General features: G+C 40.2%; 1 protein-coding gene across 1 annotated transcript in view; it reads right to left on the bottom strand.

Annotated features, from left to right (window-relative positions):
• Positions 1 to 374: 374 nt before the first annotated feature.
• commd8 (COMM domain containing 8) overlaps positions 375 to 21,380 on the bottom strand; it is a 29,220-nt gene continuing 8,214 nt past the window's right edge. Inside the window, exons 4-5 of the mRNA XM_063043205.1 lie at positions 14,388 to 14,543; positions 375 to 4,987 (exon numbers count right to left, since the gene is read on the bottom strand). Coding sequence (XP_062899275.1) covers positions 4,967 to 4,987; positions 14,388 to 14,543 — 177 coding nt within the window. The 3' untranslated portion in view covers positions 375 to 4,966. The remainder of the gene's footprint in view (positions 4,988 to 14,387; positions 14,544 to 21,380) is intronic.

Raw genomic sequence — 21,380 nt, 5'->3', positions numbered from 1 at the left:
ACTGGACAGAATTTATTACAAGAAATAGAATTTTTCATTAATTTAGCTCTTGTCCATATCAAGCATTTCTTTATGTATTTTTAAATATTTAGGTAAGTTACTACAAATCATTTCAGTGTTAGAAGTCTGATTTAAAGCTTCTGTTGGAAAAAAAAGATACTTTTGCTACTCTTATCATCATACCATTGCAAATAAATGCAAGTGGTATTAAAATTCAAAGGTTACTATCAACAAAACAAACTCTGGTTTAATTCCCAACCTCCTGTGCTAGCAGTACTTAGATGGATAAGCAAAATTTCCAAGGCTTCTACCATATAGAAAACCCACCAGACAGGTTTGGCATTGATATTGTGATCACTGTATTAAACATGGAGAAAAAAATTTTAATGGTATAAAAATTCAGTGATATTTTAACAAGTCAAGCTTTCAATTTATTTTAAAACATTTATTGAACAGGATAACAAATACAATAATTCTGAACATGGGATTTGCCATGCAATGCTCAATTCTCAAAACATATATACCAGTCAAATTATTTTCAAAATGGAACCAAGAGAAAAGGCAAATTTAAAATGTGGTATACACTATTTGTATGAATAAACCACACCAAGTTAAAAATGTCCACATTTGTCTTCTCTGCACAGGTGATGAATGTCTCTTCCACAAGAGACTGCAAGCTGATATTCTCCCTTCTCTTTCCATTCATGTTGCCTGACCTGTAGGGCATTTCCAGGTTTTATCTAATCTCTTATACAAGCACTAAGTTCTGCCTTATAGAATATTCACCCCAAATAAAGTCTTTCCTTTTGAATTTAAGAACTATTATTGCCTTATTTGTATTATTTAACCTGAAGGGCTCAACTGTGACTAAAGGCAGTCAAAAGCAATGCTGCCTACCAGGATACACATGCAAAATTCCCCATTTGACCTTAGAAAGTACTAACAAGCGAGAAACAGCTTTGTTATTAAATCTACTAAACCAAGCCTTTATTTTATTAATACATCCAGTCATGAATGTATGCCTTACCAAAAGATTCAAATTTAAAGTTAGAATACTCTCACAAATCATGGTTTTATTGTGTAAAGATTCCAACACATTCTCTTCCTTCAAGACTTACATTGACTTCATCTCTACATTTTATTTTCAAAATCCTCACTTACTATATATACTGTACATACAAGACTTGAATGAAAATTTAGATTTGCATACCCATCTAAATTTAGCATTCGCATATTTTAAAATTGCACTGGGGATGTAAAATAGCAGTTAGGATTGGGCTTTAATTTTTTGAAGAACTGAACAGACATCAGGAGCAGCAACAGACACTAGGAGGAGCATGGAAATACGATGGGAAATCCAAGCCAGACTTTTAAAGTATCTATAGCCACAATTTCCTAGATTCCTAGTCACAGAAACAGGCTGGACACATCTAGTCTGTGACAAACCATTAATCTGCCTCATTCCATCAACCTGCACCTGGACCATACTGCTCTATACCCCTCCTATCCATGTAACTGCACATTTTCTCGTGTTGAAATCAACCCCATGTCCACCACTTGTGCTGGCAGCTTGTACCACACTCTCATCCCTAAGTGAAGTACCCCTCATGTTTCCCTTAAACACATCACCTTTCACCTATAACTCATGACCTCTAGTTGTAGTCTCACCCAACCTCAGCGGAAAATGCCTGCTTGCATTTACCCCATCTATATTCATAATTCTGTAAACTTGTATAAAATCTCCCCTCAATCTTCTACCTTCTAGGGAATAAGGTCCTGTCTTATTCAACCTTTCCCTGTAACTCAAATCCTCAAGTCCCAGCAACATCCTTGTAAGTTTTCTCTACGCTATTTCAATCTTAGTTATATCCTTCCTGCAGATAGGTGATCAAAATTGGACACAATACCCCAAATTAGGCCTCAACAATGATTTATGTTGAAATTGGATAAGACAATGTATTGCATACAGGAGCTGGAATATTATGCAGACCAATGTGCCAGAAGTTTTCTTTACAACTACATGATGCACTTTCATGGAATTATGAATCTGTATTCCTAGATGCTTCTGTTCTACTACACTCTTCAGTGCCCCAACACTCACCATGCAGGATCTACCCTGCTTGGTCCTCCCCAAGTGCAACACCTCACACTAGTCTGCATTAAATTGCTCATTTTTCCAGCGGCTCCAGATACCACTGCAAGCTTTCAAGTACACAGCAAGGAAAACTATACCCAGAATCTTGGTGTTATCTGCAAGTTTGCTTATCTAGTCTACTATTCAGATCATGGATACAGATGACAAACAAAATTAGACCCAATACTAATACCTGCAGCATACCACTAGTGACAAGCCTCCCATCAGAGGGGCAACCATCTACCACTACACTTTGGCTGTACTTTCTAATTGTCTGCACAAAGATCAAGGTTACCATGGTTTTACAGACTCTGGGCACAAAACATCTCCTTCAGTAACTTGTGACAGTTGTGTTGAAGCCTACAATTGCGATGGGCTAACAGTAATTGGCACAGGTCACTGAAAGAACTTCCAGTCATCCCACATCTGTACTTACCCTCTAGAAGACCAACATTTTTAGAGTACCCTGGAGTCCTGTGGCAGTACCCAAAGAGCAACAAGGCCTTACACAATGTACTGAAGCCCACCCCTCAATGTTTTGACACTTAGAAAGTAATTTGAATACTGTAGCATTGAAGCAGGTGGCTACATTAACAATAAAATAATGTTAGCAAAAATCCTTAAAATAATTTAAACTATTTAACATATTGCTTTTGGCTTTCTTCGCTGCAACTGGCAGGGCCATGGACCCTACATCATACCTAACACAAGACCAGAGACAATCCCAGAAAAACTAAATTCTGCCAATAATTACCAGCAGAATATGAGCCATTATTTCAAAATTGGGCCAAAATATTTAAAGGATTTACAGATACACATAACAGCACAATTGAATCAAATGGATTGAGCCATCGGCTAATTGAGGCAGCTGCTTATTTGGGACAACTCTTAAAGAACAAAAAATAATCAAGAAAGTATCTGGTATTCCCCTCATTTATGCCACTTAATTGAGGCAGAAGATGCCCAGCTGTGTGGGTGACCATTAGATACTGCACCGTGCTTCAAGTGAACAGTTGCACAGTTGCTTGTGCTTGTTATCTATTTGGGCTGATGGACACCGATTCAAAAAGCAGTGATGTTTGATAAAAAAAACAAAATTGACTTTTAAAAAAAAGAGACCTTTTCTACAAAAAGATTTGATACTAGCCACACTAGACTGAAGTAAAAGTCATCACCTAACTCCATTCACCATCAACATACAAAATGCTGGAGGAAATCAGCTGCCTGACCTGCTGAGTTCCTCCACTATTTTCTGTGTGTTACTCAGATTTCCAGCATCTGCAGACTTTCTCTAGTTTGTGAGTCCATTCAACATCGTCTGGCAGAGATAACTGGAGTACTAAACTCTACAATTACATGCTTGATACATCAGGAAGATAAACTGTAAGAATGGATAATATAGGAAGGACAACAGGGAACATCCAGAAAACAAAAGCGTGAAAGGATCCAGATGTTGAGGTCCTCAGTCAATGGTTTTCCATTGTAACTGGACAAGGTGTGCATGTCAGTGGACCACTGATATAAAAAAGTCAAAGGAACAAGCTAAGAAGCTGGGTCACGATCAACAGATGGTTGGTCGTCTTGATGGAAATGTAGGCACCACATTAAATTCAAGAAAGCGCACAGTGAGAAAGGTAGTGCTGATACTGAAAGTGCAGAAAAATGGAAATCAACAAAACTCCCCAACTTGATACAAATACTTTATGCAGATGATACTTAAAAATGCTCATGAAACAGGCCCTTTTAAAAAAAAAAGTGCCATGTTGGACAGTTCCCTTTGCTACAAACACACACCATCAGGTTCAAAGAAAGCAATGAATTGCTTAACCGTGCTGTGTTGCTCAAATGTCAGGAACTGATAAAAATAAAATGCTGTTTATTGGAACAAGTGTTAAACCTCAATGCTTTAAGGGGCTAAGAATGGATAGTTTACCAATCGAGTATATGCTTCCATACACTCGAATTATTCTGTAACCATTATGAACTAATTTAGATTTATGGTATTGTAGCAATATTGATAGTGATCTAATTTGTTCTATATTTACTTTAAATACATAATTTGTTATTCAGATAAAATGTAGTTTGACTTTAGCACCTTTTTAACTATTTCCATAAAACTTCAGCTAATTTGGGCATCCGCTTAATTGGACCAAAGAAAAACAATACTGGCCCCGATGTTCCCATTTAACTGGTATCCACTGTAGTTTAAAGTATATAGGTGAAAAATAGGTTAAATATCTTATAAAATTGAATACTGGGTGTGTATACAATGTAGATATTTCTGAATGTTTTACCCTATTTTCATTCATTTTCTTTCCCATCTCAAAAGCTAATCTGACAATATTGAGACCCATGTTGAACAAAATGGTTACTAGATAACACACTCAAGTGCTGCAGAAGATCCAGCATTTTCAATCAGATCAGATGTCAAATCCCTCTTCTGGATGATGTGTGAAATCCATGACAATCTTAGATGTATTTTTCTTCTCAGTTATATCTTCCACTATGAGCCTTCATTAGTTTGGTAAAGAACACATCAAACAGCTACAGCTCAATCAGGAAACAAAGCACAAACTGTAGTTGCAAATATAGCTTTACTGCACATTGCTACTGTGTGGCCAGTTATTGAACCAAATATTAAACATGACCAAACTTCATTGAGTTTCAGAAAGTTAACAAGTGCTTTAAAAACAAAGCAGATTTTTCATCAAGATGTTCGAAGTTCTCCAGGCTTGATAACTTTGTTTATGAATCCAATCTTTTTCACTTCAGTATCGGTGCAAAGTTCAAAGTAGTTCTTCCATTGGAATAGATGCTAATGACCATGTCCAATCATTTTATTTGTAGAACAACCTGTCGAGAAAGAAATCAGTAAATTTAAAACCTAAATGTTATAGTATGCATGCCAGGCAATTTCTAAAAGTTACAGTAAATATATGAATAAACCATTATATTGTTTTTTTTTAAATTCAAGAAGCCTGCTGATATAGCAGTTGTGCATGTTGAGAAGGGTTTGCAGTTCATAATATTTTCCATTCTTTTACACCACAAAAGCTGGAAAAAATGTATTTTGAATCAATTGCTGAAAGACTTTAGTGAAGCTAGCTGGTGATACCATAGCATTGGAGAGGGATAGAAACAGACAAGTTAGGGAAACCTTTAATTGGAGTAAGGGGAAATATGAGGCTATCAGGCAGGAACTTGGAAGCATAAATTGGAAACAGATGCTCTCAGGGAAACATATGGAGGAAATGTGGCAAATGTTCAGGGGATATTTGCATAGGAGTTCTGGGTAGGTATGTTCCAATGAGATGGAAAGCATGGTAGGGTACAGGAACTGTGGTGTACAAAGGCTGTTGTAAATCTAGTCAAGAAGAGGAGCTTACGAAAGGTTTAAAAAAAAACTAGGTAATGGATAGAGATCTAGAAGATTATAAGGCTAGCAGGAAGGAGGTTAAGAATGAAGTTAGGAGAGCCAGAAGGGGCCATGAGAAGGCCCTGGCAGACAGGATTAAGGAAAACCCCAAGGCATTCTACAAGTATGTAAAGGGCAAGAGGATAAGACGTGAGAAAATAGGACCAATCAAGTGTGACAGTGGAAAAGTGTGTATGGAACCAGAAGAGATAGCAGAGGTACTTAATGAATACTTTGCTTCAGTATTCACTACGGAAACAGATCTTGGCAATTGTAGGGATGACTAGCAGCTGACTGAAAAGCTTGAGCATGTAGATATTAAGAAAGAGGATGTGCTGGAGCTTTTGGAAAGCATCAAGGTGGGTAAGTCACCGGGACAGGATGGGACATGCCCCAGACTACTGTGGGAAGCGAGGGAGGAGATTGCTGAGCCTTTGGGGATGATCTTTGCATCATCAATGAGGACGGGAGAGGTTCTGGAGGATTGGAGGGTTGTGGATGTTGTTCCCTTATTCAAGAAAGGGAGTAGGGATAGCCCAGGAAATTATAGACCAGTGAGTCTTACTTCAGTGGTTGTTAAGTTGATGGAAAAGATCCTAAGAGTCAGGATTTATGAACATTTGGAGAGGCATAATATGATTAGGAATAGTCAGCATGGCTTTGTCAAAGGCAGCTCATGCCTTACGAGCCCGATTGAATTTTTTTTGAGGAGGTAACTAGACACATTGATGAAGGTAGAGCCGTAGATGTAGTGTATATGGATTTTAGCAAGGCATTTGATAAGGTACCCCATGCCAGGCTTATTGAGAAAGTAAGGAGGCATGGGATTCAAGGGGACATTGCTTTGTGGATCCAGAACGGGCTTGCCCACAGTATGCAAAGAGTGGTTGTAGACAGGTCATATTCTGCATGGAGGCCAGTGATCAGTGGTGTGCTTCAGGGATCTGTTCTGGAACCCCTACTCTTTGTGAGTTTTATAAATGACCTGGATGAGGAAGAGGAGTGATGGGTTAGCATGTTTGCTGATGACACAAAGTTTGGGGGGTGTTGTGGATAGTGTGGAGGGCTGTCAGAGGTTAGAGTGGGACATTGATAGGATGCAAAACTGAGCTGAGAAGTGGCAGACGGAGTTCAACCCCGATAAGTGTGAGGTGGTTCATTTTGGTAGGTCAAATAAGATGGCAGAATAAAGCATTAATGGTAAGACTCTTGGCAGTGTGGAGGATCAGAGGGATTGTGGGGTCCAAGTCCACAAGACACTCAAAGCTACTATGCAGGTTGACTCTGTGGTTAAGAAGGCATGTGGCACATTGGCCTTCTTCAATCGTGGGATTGAGTTTAAGAGCCGAGAGGTAATGGTGCAGCTATATAGTACCCTGGTCAGACCCCACTTGGAGTACTGTGCTCAATTCTGGTCACCTCACTACAGGAGGGCCGTGGAAACCACAGAAAGGGTGCAGAGGAGATTTACAAAGATGTTGCCTGGATTGGGGAGCACGCCCTATGAGAATAGGTTGAGTGAACTCGGCCTTTTCTCCTTGGAGTGACAGAGGAGCGGTGACCTGATAGAGGTATACAAGATAATGAGAAACATTGATCGTGTGGATAGTCAGAGGCTTTTTCCCAGCGCTGAAATGGCTAGCACGAGAGGGCATAGTTTTAAGGTGCTTGGAAGTAGGTACAGAGGAGATATCAGGGGCAAGTTATTTTTAAAAACACAGAGTGGTGAATGCGTGGAATGGGCTGCTGGCGGCGGTGGAGGCGGAAACAATACAGTCTTTTAAGTGACCCCTGGATAGGTACATGGAGCTTAGAAAAATAGAGGGCCATCGGTAAGCCGAGGTAGTTCTAAGGTAAGGACATGTTTGGCACAGCTTTGTGGGCCGAAAGGCCTGTATTGTTCTGTAGGTTTTCTATGTTTCTATGTTTCTGAATGGCTTGTGCCTAGCTACATACAATCTTACCATCAGCTGTCTGTATTTTACTTGGTACCTACTGAACGAAGGTCATCAATTTCTGGTATAAAATTAAATCCCATAATGGTTTGTGACAGGATTGAACTTGTAGGGACCCCAGGTAGAGTAATTCACCCTACGTCAATGTCATACATTGGTTAACAGCACATCAGAAATATTATCAGAATCAATATAGTTAACATTTTCTGTTCTGGCAAATATTAAGAGTTAATTCTATTCAATTCTTGCAGCACAAATATTTGTATTCCTGTATCAAATTCATTTCAGACTGAAATTGTAACATCTTTACATTGTTTCCCCAAATTTTTCTTCCATGAAAATACAGCAAAAAGGCTTTCTGTTAGATATTACTCCAATGTGCATTAATACCACTATAGAAAAAACAGCTTCTGCAAAAATTGCAAAGTAAACATTAATTTTGCTTGACATGTTTTTCATGTGACAAGCCAAGCAAATTGAGGAGTCTCGGAGCTCACAAGTGATACAAGCATTAGAAGGAAAATGTGCCACCGTTGTGAAATTTCATGACAAACATAATAAAACAAACTGTGATCTGCTTAATAACAAAAGCTTGACTAAAAAAAGGATCTAGTGCTTTCCCGGCACAGATGATGAATAAAGTCTTTTCAGGCTTCCAGCCAGATACAGGTATGTATTATAACCCACGCTTTGATGTCAAACTTTGCCATCTTCTTCAGGGATGATGCCTGGACACATCTAGTCCGTTGATATTTAGATCACTGTAGTCCATCCCCCTTGATTGGTTAGTCCTCATTCCAATCAGGTTTCCACTCTCCCACCTGATTTACAATGAAATTCCAGTTCTCCCTTAGAGAAAGACCTTCATCTTTGTTAAACTTCTTTTCCTCTAGTTTTCTTTCAATGGCTTCCGTTACCCAGTGGTTCCAAAAGCCATTGGCACAGCACAGTAGTTTTGAGCCGAAGTCAATCCTATCACCATTGAAAATGCAGTATTCTGCTACTGCCGATTTCTCCGGGTAACTCAAACGTGCTCCTTGATGCGGGTTTCCACCATGCATCCCATTTGGCCGATATACGATAAAAGCTTTTTTTTCCTCCCCCCATATCAGAAGAACAGATTATCACTAACTGATACAGCTATTATTAGATTCTGGAAATGTACCTCAAGAAAAATCCCTTAAGTGATGTACAATATGGGTCTGACTCTGTAGCAACCTACTCAAGGCTTAGGGCATAAATTATTCTAACTTTCCTCTGCTGGCATATCTGAAATTTCTATTACTGAGAACTGAAGAAAAGTCAGTAATGCCTTTCAGCTTTTCAGACTCGACAATATCTTTCTGGTTACAACAAATACTTTAAATCCTACCCATTAAAACTTAAAACAAGCAATCTACAATGCACAGCATCAGCAATTTCAGGAAAGTAGGCTGAGCAAAGTGTTTGTGGGTTGGTGTGGAAGGAACTCAACACTTTGGGTGGATGCACTTGAAAGATTTGAACAAATAGACTATGGCTCTAACGAACATGGTTACTAAAACAGTTGTAGATGAGTGTATCACTACTAAATCATTCAGTCTTCCCCAATCAGAAGCCCTGGATGAACCATGAGTTCTAAAGTTTACTGAGGGCCAGAACAGAGGCATTCACGTCTGGAGACCCAGAAAGCTTCAAGAGGTACAAGTATGATCTCTAGAAAGCCAACAAGGGATGCTCAACAGCTGTGGCAGGGATTGCATGCTATCACCTCCCACAAAGTTAAATCAAGTGACATGACAGACAGCAGGACTTTGCTTCCAGATGAGCTCAATGCCTTCTATGCTCACTTTGACCATCAGAACGTGCAGGATATATCACAAACACCCACACCTCCTGATGAGCCTTTGACCTCATTATCTGAGGCTGACGTGTGGCCTGCCTTCAGGATGGCGAATCCAAGGAAAGCATCTAGACTGAAAGAGGTACCTAGCCACGTACTAACGACTTGTGCTGACCAACTGGTTGGTATATTCACTCTCTTCAGCACTGCATGGTACCCACCTGCTTTAAGCAGGTTCCAATAGTACCAGTGCCCTAGAAGAACATGGTGGCCTGCTTCAATGACCATCACCTAGTTGCACTTACATCCACAGTGAAGTATTTTGAGAAGCTGGTGATGAAACATATCAGCTCCTGCCCGAGAGGCGACTTGGATCTGCTCCCACATGCCTACAGGAGCAAATGGATCCTGGCTTTCCTCATTTGTAAACCCCAGTTAGTTCGGATTGGCAATGACATCTCCTCCTCAATCTCCATCAGCATGGGCACACCACAGGGCTGTGTGTTTAGCCCCCCCGCCCCACTCTACTTGCTGTAAATCAATGACTATGTGGTTAAGCACAGCTCCAATGCCATACTCAAGCTTGTTGATGACACCACTGTTGTGGGTTGAATCAAAAGCTGGTGATGAATTTGCATACAGAAGGAGGTTTGAAAATTTGGGTGAGTAGTGCCATAACAACAACCTCTCACTCAGTGTCAGCATGATCAAGGAACTGATTGTAGACTTCTGGAGAGAGAAACCAGAGGTCCATAAGCCAGTCCTCATTGGAGGATCAGAGGCGGTAAGGGTCAGCAACTTTAAATTGATGGGTGTTACTATTTCAGAAGATCCGTTGTGGACATAGCATGCAAGTGCAATTGGGAAGTACAGCACCGCCTCTATTACCTTCGGAGTCTACAGAGATTCAGCATGACAACTAAAACTTTGACAAACTTCAATAGAAGTGTAGTGGAGAGGATATAGACTGGCTGCATCATGACCTAGTTTGGAAACACTAATGCCTTTAAACAGAAAATCCTACAAATCAAAATTAATTATCATTGAACAATACACAGATGCCAAACAAACTGGCATTCCTCTGGGGTCAGTGTGCAACACAGCATATTCAAAATAGCGAGCAAAAAAAAGAAATAAAAACAGTCATGCAAAAAAATATACATATGCGTCAACACCCTGACATGACCTGCAATTTGATGGTACAGTTTCCAGCAATCCAGTCTGTCATTCCACCAAATCGAATACTGGAAGGCAGCACCAACAGCAAAGGCCAACCCTCAATGCGTGGATGCCACACTACACTGCCTTCGGTGTCCCCTCACCTGGACTGCAGCAGCAGGCAAGCCCACAGCACCTGTCTCACCACCAAACAAGGGAAACTAGCTTGCAACATCTTACATTATCAATGTCTAACAGGGTCTTGCAATTGCAACAGTACCGTCCAAGGTAATCACCCAGTTACACTGAACGCTGTCTTTGCACACCAACTCCGATGCCTTTGAGCAGTGGGCAGCACCACGGTCTGCATCCAGCTCAGCTCTTCTAACACGCCACCCAACTACTCCGATCAACGAACAGCTCATTGATGCGCTAATCCTGCTGTACCCAGAGTTCTTGGTGTCCAGTATAGTCTTGCGATTAAAAAAAACATTTGGTTGGGCCCCCAAGAGGCTGCTGCATCCTAATACGCCACTATCTTACCAGAAGATTGGTGTTAAAGGTAGTGGATTCAGTCTGGTATATCATGGATAAAATCCTCACAACCACTGAGCACATCTACATTAAACACTGTTGTAAGAAAGCAGCATCCATTATCAGAGATCCCCACCACCCAGGCCATGCTCTTCTTGCACTGATGCCATCAGGTAGAAGGTCAAGAGCCTCAGAACTTGCACCACCAGGTTCAAGAACAGTTACTATCCCACAACTATGAGGCTCTTGAACAAAAGAAAATAATTATACTCACTTGCTTATCCATTGAGATGTTCCCATAACTAATTATCTTATTTTAAGGATTGTTTATCTGTTACCTCATGTTCTCATTACTTATTTATATTTGCATTTGCAGTCTTCTGCACTCTGGTTGATCTTTCATTGATCCTGTGTAGCTACTATTCTATAGATTTGCTGAGTAGGCCTGCAGGAAACTAAGTTTCAAGTTGTTTATGGTGACATTTGTATTTTGATAATAAAATTTACTTTGAACTCTGTAGCAGGACAAAATAGAATGAGCAAAAAAGCTTGCATAGAGAGCAAAGGTGGGCCGGGGGGGGGGGGGGCAGAGATGCTGAAACATAGGCCAGTGGCGACTTGTAGACTGAGGGGGGTAATGAAAAATGACAGGCATATGGAGCCACTTGGGCAAGGGTGAGGAATGGAGCTGAGAGGCAGAGAATGACAGATGTTAGCAGATAAAAAAGGCAGATGGAGCCAGGTGGAGGAAGAATGAAAGTGCTGATAGAAACAGCAGCTGAAATGAATACCTGGCATTGGTATTCACAAATAGTACAGAGAGCATAGTGAAATCATAGGCTTGCTAATATTCTAGAGCATATTGATATTAAGGAGGTTAGTGTTGGATCTTTTGAAGAACATTAAGCTGATGTGATCTATCCCAGGTTATTAGGAGAGGAAAATGAGAGATTGTTGAGGTCTTGACAGAGAACTTTATATCCTTTTTTGTCACAGGCAAGGCCCTACAGAACTGGAGAAAAGCCAATATTGTTCCTTCATTTAGGAAGTGCAATAGGGACAAACTTGGAAAACTTAGGCCAGTGAACCATCAGTGGTAGTGAAATTATTGAAGATTAAATCCCATCTGGAAAAGGAGGGTCTAATTACCGATAGTCAGCATCACTTTGTGTAAGGGAGGTCATGTCTTACAAACTGAAGTGAATTTTTTTTTTTTTTTTTGGAAGAGGGTAGGGCAGTGGATATAGTCCGCAGACTTCAGTAATGCATTTGAGAACGTCCATCCACATCAGACAACAATAATCCATTTGTTATTTAAATCAAAATCTTGGAACTTCTTATCTAACAGCATACTGAAAGTACATGACACTCAATTCACTGCCATCCCAAGTGCAGTTAGGACAAAAACAGTATCGTTGAAATGGCATTGAATTGACTCAGATGGAAATTTAGGACTAGCCCCCTTAAAGACACTTTTTTTCCCCATCACCAGTGATAGGGTTGATAGACCTTGATGCCTTTTCAAAGTTCTCTCTACACATTTCCTGTTCTACTGGGGGGTTCCTCTAACCCTTCCCTGCTCCTCTTTACCAGACTGATCTCACATAAGTTTTGTGATGAGCAAAACGTCAGATAATATTCTGATCAGAATTATTCAGAGATTCTTAGTATTTAGCATAATATATTTGCAGATATTTTGAAAAGAATATATCCTACAAAGTTTGCCTAAAGCTATCTTTCAGTGAATAAAAACAGACTATAGGATAAATGGGCTGTTCAGACCTGCTCTGCCATTCAATTCAATCATGGCTGATCTGCTACCTCAATACCATGTACTCAATACCAATACTATGTCTCTCCCCATGTAATTGATGTGTTTTGTGTCATATATATACATACACACACACACACATTTTCAATGACTTGATTTCTACAGCCTTCTGTGCTAGAGAATTCCAGAGCAACACCACCATCTGAGAAGTATTTTCTCATCTCAGTCCTAAATGTCTGTGAACTGCCACACCTCCCCCAAATCTGGCCTCCTTAGCCAGTAAATCATCCTACCCCTTTCCAATCCTTCTCACCCCTTCAGAATTCTGAACATTTTAAAGAGAATTTCCTTTTGTTCTTTCAAACTCAAACAAATACAGTACTAGTTAACCCAATCTCTTCTCTTATAATTATTGTTACCCCAGTAATCAGTCTGCTGAAACCTCACTAAACCACCTGTGTGTGTGTATATGTGTGTGTGTGTGTGTATGTGTGTGTGTGTGTGTGTATATATATATATATATATATATCTATCTTCGAGTAAACAGACAACTTCAAAGTACTACAGGTGCTGTTTTACTAAGACCCTGGATAACTTTAGTAAATATTCCTTGCTACTGTTCTCAAAAACTTTCTTCCCAATGCCAACATACAAAGGGAACCACTTGCTCCACCTGAAAGTTCGCTTTCAGTGGACACCCAGAACCTTTTCCCAATCAACTATTTAAGTCACGCTCCCTTTTTATTTTTCCAAAAGATGTAACTGCAGATATTAACATTACAGTATATCCATTCTAAATTACCTCTCTGCATCCTCCTCACCATGCTAACCATGTTTCCACTGTTGACAAACTTCAAATAAACAGAGAATAACAAACTGGTCAGTTTCAAGGTTTGTTGTTGTTCAGTCGTTAAGTCGAGTCCGACTCATCTACTGAGATGTTCCCATAACTAACCATCTTTCCTTAAGAACTCTATCCTGTTATTTTATGTTCTCATTATTTATTACTATTTATTATTTGCATTTGCACAATTTATTTTCTACACTCTACTTGATCTTTCATCCTCTTGTAGTTACTATTCTATAGAGTTCTCAGTATGCCCACAAGAAAAAGAATCTCAGGGTTGTATGTGGTGACATACATGTACTCTGATAATAAAACTTACTTTGAACTTTAATGAGTACAGCCAGTAGGTTCAATTCTGCTTGGTGAATACAGGGTTTGGCAATGAAGAGGTTCATTCTGGGAGAGATTCAGGAAAATAATGGATGCTGATAAACAATAGCAAGATTTGTTATAACACATGGATGACTTCATCATGCTGCTCACACGCCAAGATATGATGGATTAACACCCTTGAAATTTTTGCCTACCATGCATTACAATAGAATCACAAACTTGATCACCACAGTGAAGTATTATGTCCAAGTCCACAAAAAAATCATCCCGAGTTCTACATTCAGAATAATACACACAAAATGGTGGAGGAACTCAGCAGGCCAGGAATCTGTGTCTACATTTAGAAGATCAGCACATTGGAGACAATTAACTGTAGAAAAAATGCAGACAACATACAGGAGCACATTCATTAAAGTACCTTATTTGCTGCCTCCAGAGAGTGAATTAGTGTCTGAAGCTCTTCTTTGTCCATTTCAATGGTGACAGGTTTTAGTACTCCATTTTCCTTGACACTGAGGTCAAGGTTCAGCAGTGGAATTTGAAGAAAAGCAATCTTGTCACTTGAGAGAGGTAACTGTAATTCAAATAAAAACTAAATGAACTATAGATTTAACTTTTCTTTTAGTTGAATTTAATGGATTGAATACACAGTTTGTACATTGTCAAAGTCCTTGGTGTCTAGATGAGTGAGTCTCACATCAATGGTAGGGAAGCTATTGGAGGGTTCTTACAGAGAGCATTTGAAAACCATGGCTCATTCGGGACAGTCAGAATGGCTTTGTGTGAGGCAAATCATATCTTACTAATTTAAATTTCTGAAGAGATGACAAAAGTGTTCGATGAAGATGCATCTATGGATGCTACTTACATGAAACTAAGAGTGCAACCAGAACTAAATGCATTACTCCAGATGTGGCCTTACTAGTTTTATAAGGCTGCAACATAACTTGCCAACTCTTGAACTTAATTCCTCCACTAATAAAGGCAAGTATTTCATATGTCTTCTCTACCACTTAATCAACCTAAGTAGCCATTTTCAGGGAGCTAGGAACTTGAACCCCAAGATCCCTCTGTGTCTCAATGCTATTAAGCATCTTAGAATTAACAGATTATGCCTCTTTACATTTGATTTCCTAAAGTGCAACATGGCAGATTTGGCTGGGATATATGCAATCTGTCATTTCTCTGCTCACATCTGCAAATTACATATATTCTGCTGTATCTTTTGCCAGTCTTCTATGTTAGCCACAGCACCACCAATCTTCATGGTATCTGCCAAAGTATTAACCCACCAATCTACATTTTCATCCAAGTCACTTATGTATAACCAGAGGTCCTAGTATGGAGGGTGCAGAAAAGGATACCGCCTGGATTAGACGGCATGTGCCATAAAGTTGGATAAACATAGGTTGCTTTCTCTGGAACAACAGAGGGTAAAGGGAGATCCAATTAAAATTATTAAATATGAGAAACAGACAAACGAACATAGAATAGTACAGCACATTACAGGCCCTTCTGCCCACATGTTGTGCCAACCCTCAAACCCTGCCTCCCATATAACCCCCCACCTTAAATTCCTCCATATACCGGTCTAGTAGTCTCTTAAACTTCACTAGTGTATCTGCCTCCACCACTGACTCAGGCGGTGCATTCCAGGCACCAACCACTCTCTGAGTATAGAACCTTCCTCTAATATTCCCCTTGAACTTTCCACCCCTTACCTTAAAGCCATGTCCTCTTGTATTGAGCAGTGGTGCCCTGGGGAAGAGGCGCTGGCTAACCACTCTATCTATTCCTCTTATTATCTTGTACACCTCTATCATGTCTCCTCTCATCCTCCTTCTCTCCAAAGAGTAAAGCCCTAGCTCCTTTAATCTCTGATCATAATGCATACTCTCTAAACCAGGCAGCATCCTGGTAAATCTCCTCTGTACCCTTTCCAATGCTTCAACATCCTTCCTATAGTGAGGCAACCAGAACTGGACACAGTACTCCAAGTGTGGCCTAACCAGAGTTTTATAGAGCTGCATCATTACATCACGACTCTTAAACTCTATCCCTCAACTTATGAAAGCTAACACCCCATAAGCTTTCTTAACTACCCTATCTACCTGTGAGGCAACTTTCAGGGATCTGTGGACATGTACCCCCAGATTCTTCTGCTCCTCCACACTACCAAGTATCCTGCCATTTACTTTGTACTCTGCCTTGGAGTTTGTCCTTCCAAAGTGTACCACCTCACACTTCTCCGGGTTGAACTCCATCTGCCACTTCTCAGCCCACTTCTGCATTCTATCAATGTCTCTCTGCAATCTTCGACAATCCTCTACACTATCTACAACACCACCAACCTTTGTGTCGTCTGCAAACTTGCCAACCCACCCTTCTACCCCTACATCCAGGTCATTAATAAAAATCACGAAAAGTAGAGGTCCCAGAACAGATCCTTGTGGAACACCACTAGTCACAATCCTCCAATCTGAATGTACTCCCTCCACCACGACCCACTGCCTTCTGCAGGCAAGCCAATTCTGAATCCACCTGGCCAAACTTCCCTGGATCCCATGCCTTCTGACTTTCTGAATAAGCCTACTGTGTGGAACCTTGTCAAATGCCTTACTAAAATCCATATAGATCACATCCACTGCACTAGCCTCATCTATATGCCTGGTCACCTCCTCAAAGAACTCTATCAGGCTTGCTAGACACGATCTGCCCTTCACAAAGCCGTGCTGACTGTCCCTGATCAGACCATGATTCTCTAAATGCCCATAGATCCTATTTCTAAGGATCTTTTCCAACAGCTTTCCCACCACAGACGTAAGGTTCACTGGTCTATAATTACTCCGACTATCCCTACTACCTTTTTTGAACAAGGGGACAACATTCGCCTCCCTCTAATCCTCTGGTACCATTCCCATGGACAACAAGGACATAAAGATCCTAGCTAGAGGCTCAGCAATCTCTTCCCTCACCTCATGGAGCAGCCTGGGGAATATTCCGTCAGGCCCCAGGGACTTATCCGTCCTAATGTATTTTAACAACTCCAACAAAATAGAGGGCCATGGGTAAGCCTAGTAATTTCTAAGGTAGGGACATGTTCGGCACAACTTTGTGGGCTGAAGGGCCTGTATCGTGCTGTAGGTTTTCTATGTTTCTACAATCACGGGAAGAACGCACATACTCCTTACAGGCGGTGCCACGAATTGAACCCGGGCCACCAGCACTGCAAAGCATTGTGCTAACCACCACACTACCGTGCCGCCCACCATCTCTGCCTTTTTCCTTTGGTTGAAGTGTCTAATAATAGAAAGCCTGCATTTAAGATGAGAGGGTGTAGTTCAAAGGAGATGTGTGGGGCAAGCTTTTTTCTTTACAGTGGTGGATCCCTGGAATCTGTCAGGGTTAGTAGTGGAGGCAAATAAAGACATTTAAGAGGCTCCTAGATAGGGTCATTAATGTGCAGACAATGGTTTCAGTTAGATATTTAATTACTAGTTTAATGAGCTTGATACAATATATTTGCTGTACTGTCCTCTGTTTAAAAGTAAAGTTGACTTTCTGACCTGCATTCAACACATTTAAACCTTGCATGGCTTACACCATGCAAGGCTCAGAACTTGACCTCTCAAGTAAAAATAATTGACTGCAGATACTCCCCAGGCTACAACAGGGTCCCTATCACAAGAACTATTCATAACCCAGTTTGCAATTTGGAAATGCGACTGAAAATCTAGCTCCCATATGGCAGAAGAAGCCTGTAGCCCTACAGCAAATTGTAAATTCATCCTACCAATCTCCCAAACGCTCATTTGAGCTGCAAGGTTGGTTGGTAAGCTTGGGAGACCCAACTGTCTAAAGGCCAAACAAAATACATTTGCTTGTGACAATAGAAGAGGCCATATAATTTTTCAGTTACAGAATAACTGACTTCTATAATGGAAGTTCCTAACACAAGTTACTTGAACAAGAAACTTCACTGCTCTCAATAAATAAGCAGAAAAGCTGCTTTTGATTTTATTCCAATCCATTCGCATCACTTAAAATTAAATAACCATTTGAACAGGTTATATCAGGAGTATGCTCAACTGATTACAAACTTTACTTTTCCAAAACTATAAATATACTCCAGCCACCATGCTGTTTCATCTGCCTTGTAGACACAATATTAACTTCCATGCCTTTGCTGGAGAAAGAACAGTCAATTGTGATTGCAACCATCAACCCCCTGCTGCACAATTCTGAACTAAAGTACAGTGGTTGCAAATTAAAAATAAATGTTTAAAAAAATTCTCTGCAACAAATATCCTGTTGGTTCATTCAAGATACAAAGTGAAGCAATGCAGCTGGCACCTTTCCATCTTTGACATGAATGTTTTAAAAGTTCCCATTCTCTGAAGACAACTAAAACATAGCCTCACCTTCAAATTTACTGACATATCCAACAAATTTTTCCCATCACAATCCATTTTGCCAGTGTCACACTATTGAGCTTATACAGATTTATTAAAATATTCTCAGCCTTGTAAAATTCCCAGTTCCTTTCTTTGCTATCCAAACTAACTGATAACCTAACACAATTAGCTTATTTTCAGTTCTTTTAAAAGGTTTAAAAAAAAGATGCAAGATGATCAGCTCAAAGATCTGTCAGCAGCAACTCGTAACTAGTGAGTTTACCAATAAAGTTATCAATTTATGTTTGGTATATTTGTCCTTGTTATATTATGTGATTGAAAGCCTTCACTAGTGGTGTACCACAGGGGTCAGTGTTGGAACTCTAAATGTTCATATACATTAACAATCTGGATACAGATGCAAGATTTAAATCTGCAGATGACAGAAAGATTGGTTGTCTTTGATTATGAGAAGGTATCTTCAGCAATAAAACAGTATCTGTCTGTTGATAAAATGGCCAAAAGGCAGTTGAAATTTAATTACAAATACCTTTTTGGAGGACCAACAAGGCTCAGATACAAAAAATGAATAGTAGGGCCTCAGGAGTACCGAGGAACAGTGCACAAATTCAAGGATTCTTAAAGGCAATAGCACAGGTGATTAAGATGACCCACAGGATACAGGTGTCTCCCACTTTTCGAAAGTTCGCTTTACGAAACCTCACTGTTACAAAAGACCTACATTAGTTCCCTGTTTTCGCTAACAGAAGGTGTTTTCACTGTTACAAAAAAAAGGCAGCGCGCGCCCCGAGCAGCCGCCCTCCCCTGGATTCGGAACGGCATTCTCGTCGGCATTGTTTAAACACGTGCCTGTGAGCATCTGTTTGCAAGGTGAGTTCTAAGGTACAGTATTGGAAAAGCCTGAAAGAGCTCGTAAGGGTGTTACACTTAGCATAAAGCTAGACATAATTAAGTGTTTTGATCGTGGTGAACGAAGTAAGGACAAAGTGAGTTTGGCTTGTGGAAGTTGACGAAGATGATGTTGAAGAGGCTTTGGCATCCCATGACCAAAAACTTTTAGATGAAGAGCTGATGCAATTGCAAGAGGAAAGGATAACAATCAAAACTGAATGCAGTAGTGAAAGTGAAGTCGTCCAGGAACTGAACGTGAGGCAACTACGAGAGATTTTCGCTGCAATGATAAAGTACAACTTTAATTTTGAAAGGGTACGTCGGTTTAGGGCATATTTGCAGGATGGTTTGAGTGCTTACAAAGAACTGTATGATCTAAAAATGCACGAGACTAAGCAGTCAAGCAAGCCTTCAGCAGACGACGAATCTCCACCTTCAACATCCAGGCAGGCAGACATAGAAGATGACCTGCCTACCCTCATGGAAACAGACGACGAGATGACACCCCCGTGTCCCACCACCCCAAACCCCGGGCCGCGGACAGTTACCGATCCACGGAGAATGCAGCAGTAGCCGGGAGGCACACAGCACATCTTTAAGAAAAAAGCCAAAATAAACAAGCTAATTAATTAGGTTCCACCCAGCACGTAAATGTTGGCCCAGATCAGAGACAATTGCCGATTGCGTCGCCTTTGATCTGGGCCGACATTTACATGCCGGGCAGCACATAATTAATTAGCTTGTTTATTTCGGCTTTTTTCTTAAAGATGTGCTGAGTGCGTTCCAGCTACCGCTGTACCACTGCATGCTTCGCAGATCGGTATCGGTCGGCGGCCCAGAGGGTGGGGACCACCCCAACCTGCGACAGCTCAGCCTAACACACCATCATCAGTGTGCTCGACGCTGTCCCAATTCCCCTAAGTGATACTACACTGTACATACATTATTTCTACTTTATATCGGCTGTGTATTTTTACGTGTTATTTGGTATGATTTGGCAGCTTCATAGCTTAAAGGTTACTGGAGAGCGCTTGCGCCGTGTTTTTGCCGAGAGCGCTTGCGTGAGATTTTCACTACGGAGAACAGTGCAGGCAATTATTGTGGAAAAAGAATTTCTACTTTATATAGGCTGTGTATTCATCATATCATTCCTGCTTTTACTATCTGTTACTGGTACTTTAGGTTTTATGTGTTATTTGGCATGATTTGGTAGGTTATCTTTGGGTCTGCGAACGCTCACAAATTTTTCCCATATAAATAAATGGTAATTGCTTCTTCGTTTTACGACATTCCAGCTTACAAACCGTTTCATAGGAATACTCTACCTTCAGATGGCGGAGGAAACCTGTACTTGCCTTCATCATACAGAGCACAAGAATAGCAGGTAAACACTACAGACAAACTTCACATTCTGGGAGGGTTGCATTTCTAGAAAACAATCCATATTAGGTTTTCTGTAATGCAAAACCATGTCGTCTGTGTATGAAAGAAGAAACTTTTAAACATGTTCATTTATTTACTTTTATCCTAATATAAATTCCATGAGCACAAGTTTTATTCCTTATCTCAAATTTTGACTAGTGGTTGGTGAACTCTGTAAAGACTAATTTCTGCTATCCAAACAGCTACTTTGCTGGAGTATTGTGTGTAGTTCTGGTCATCAGTACAAAAAGAATGTGACTGCACTCAATGGGCTTCAGAAGAGATTTACCAGAGCATTACTGGGATGGAGTGTTGAATTACTCGGTTTTGTCTACCTCACAGCAGACAAAGCTGAGGCGAGACATGACTTGAGTTTTCCAAAACCATGAGTAGCATATAGATCAGGGGTCGGCAACCTTTTTGCCTCTGTGGGCCAGATCGCATATTAATGAGCAGACGGTGGGCCAGATAAATGCCATAAAAAAACTTGCAAAATGGGAATTATCCATTTATTTATTTTTTTTAAATTTTATTTTTATTTGGATAAGGAGTTCACAATTATCATGTACTTTTTTCACACATATAACCTTTTCCATTTTTTTATATGTATAAAACTACAATTATTTATACATTCTTAAGTACACATTGAGATGATATAAAAGCAAATTAAACATTTAAATAGA

Source organism: Mobula hypostoma, chromosome 3 (assembly GCF_963921235.1).
Source record: "Mobula hypostoma chromosome 3, sMobHyp1.1, whole genome shotgun sequence".
NCBI classification, from domain to species: domain Eukaryota; kingdom Metazoa; phylum Chordata; class Chondrichthyes; order Myliobatiformes; family Myliobatidae; genus Mobula; species Mobula hypostoma.
The sequence above is the reverse complement of the archived record's forward strand: the minus strand, read 5'-3'. Positions and strand labels throughout refer to the sequence as shown.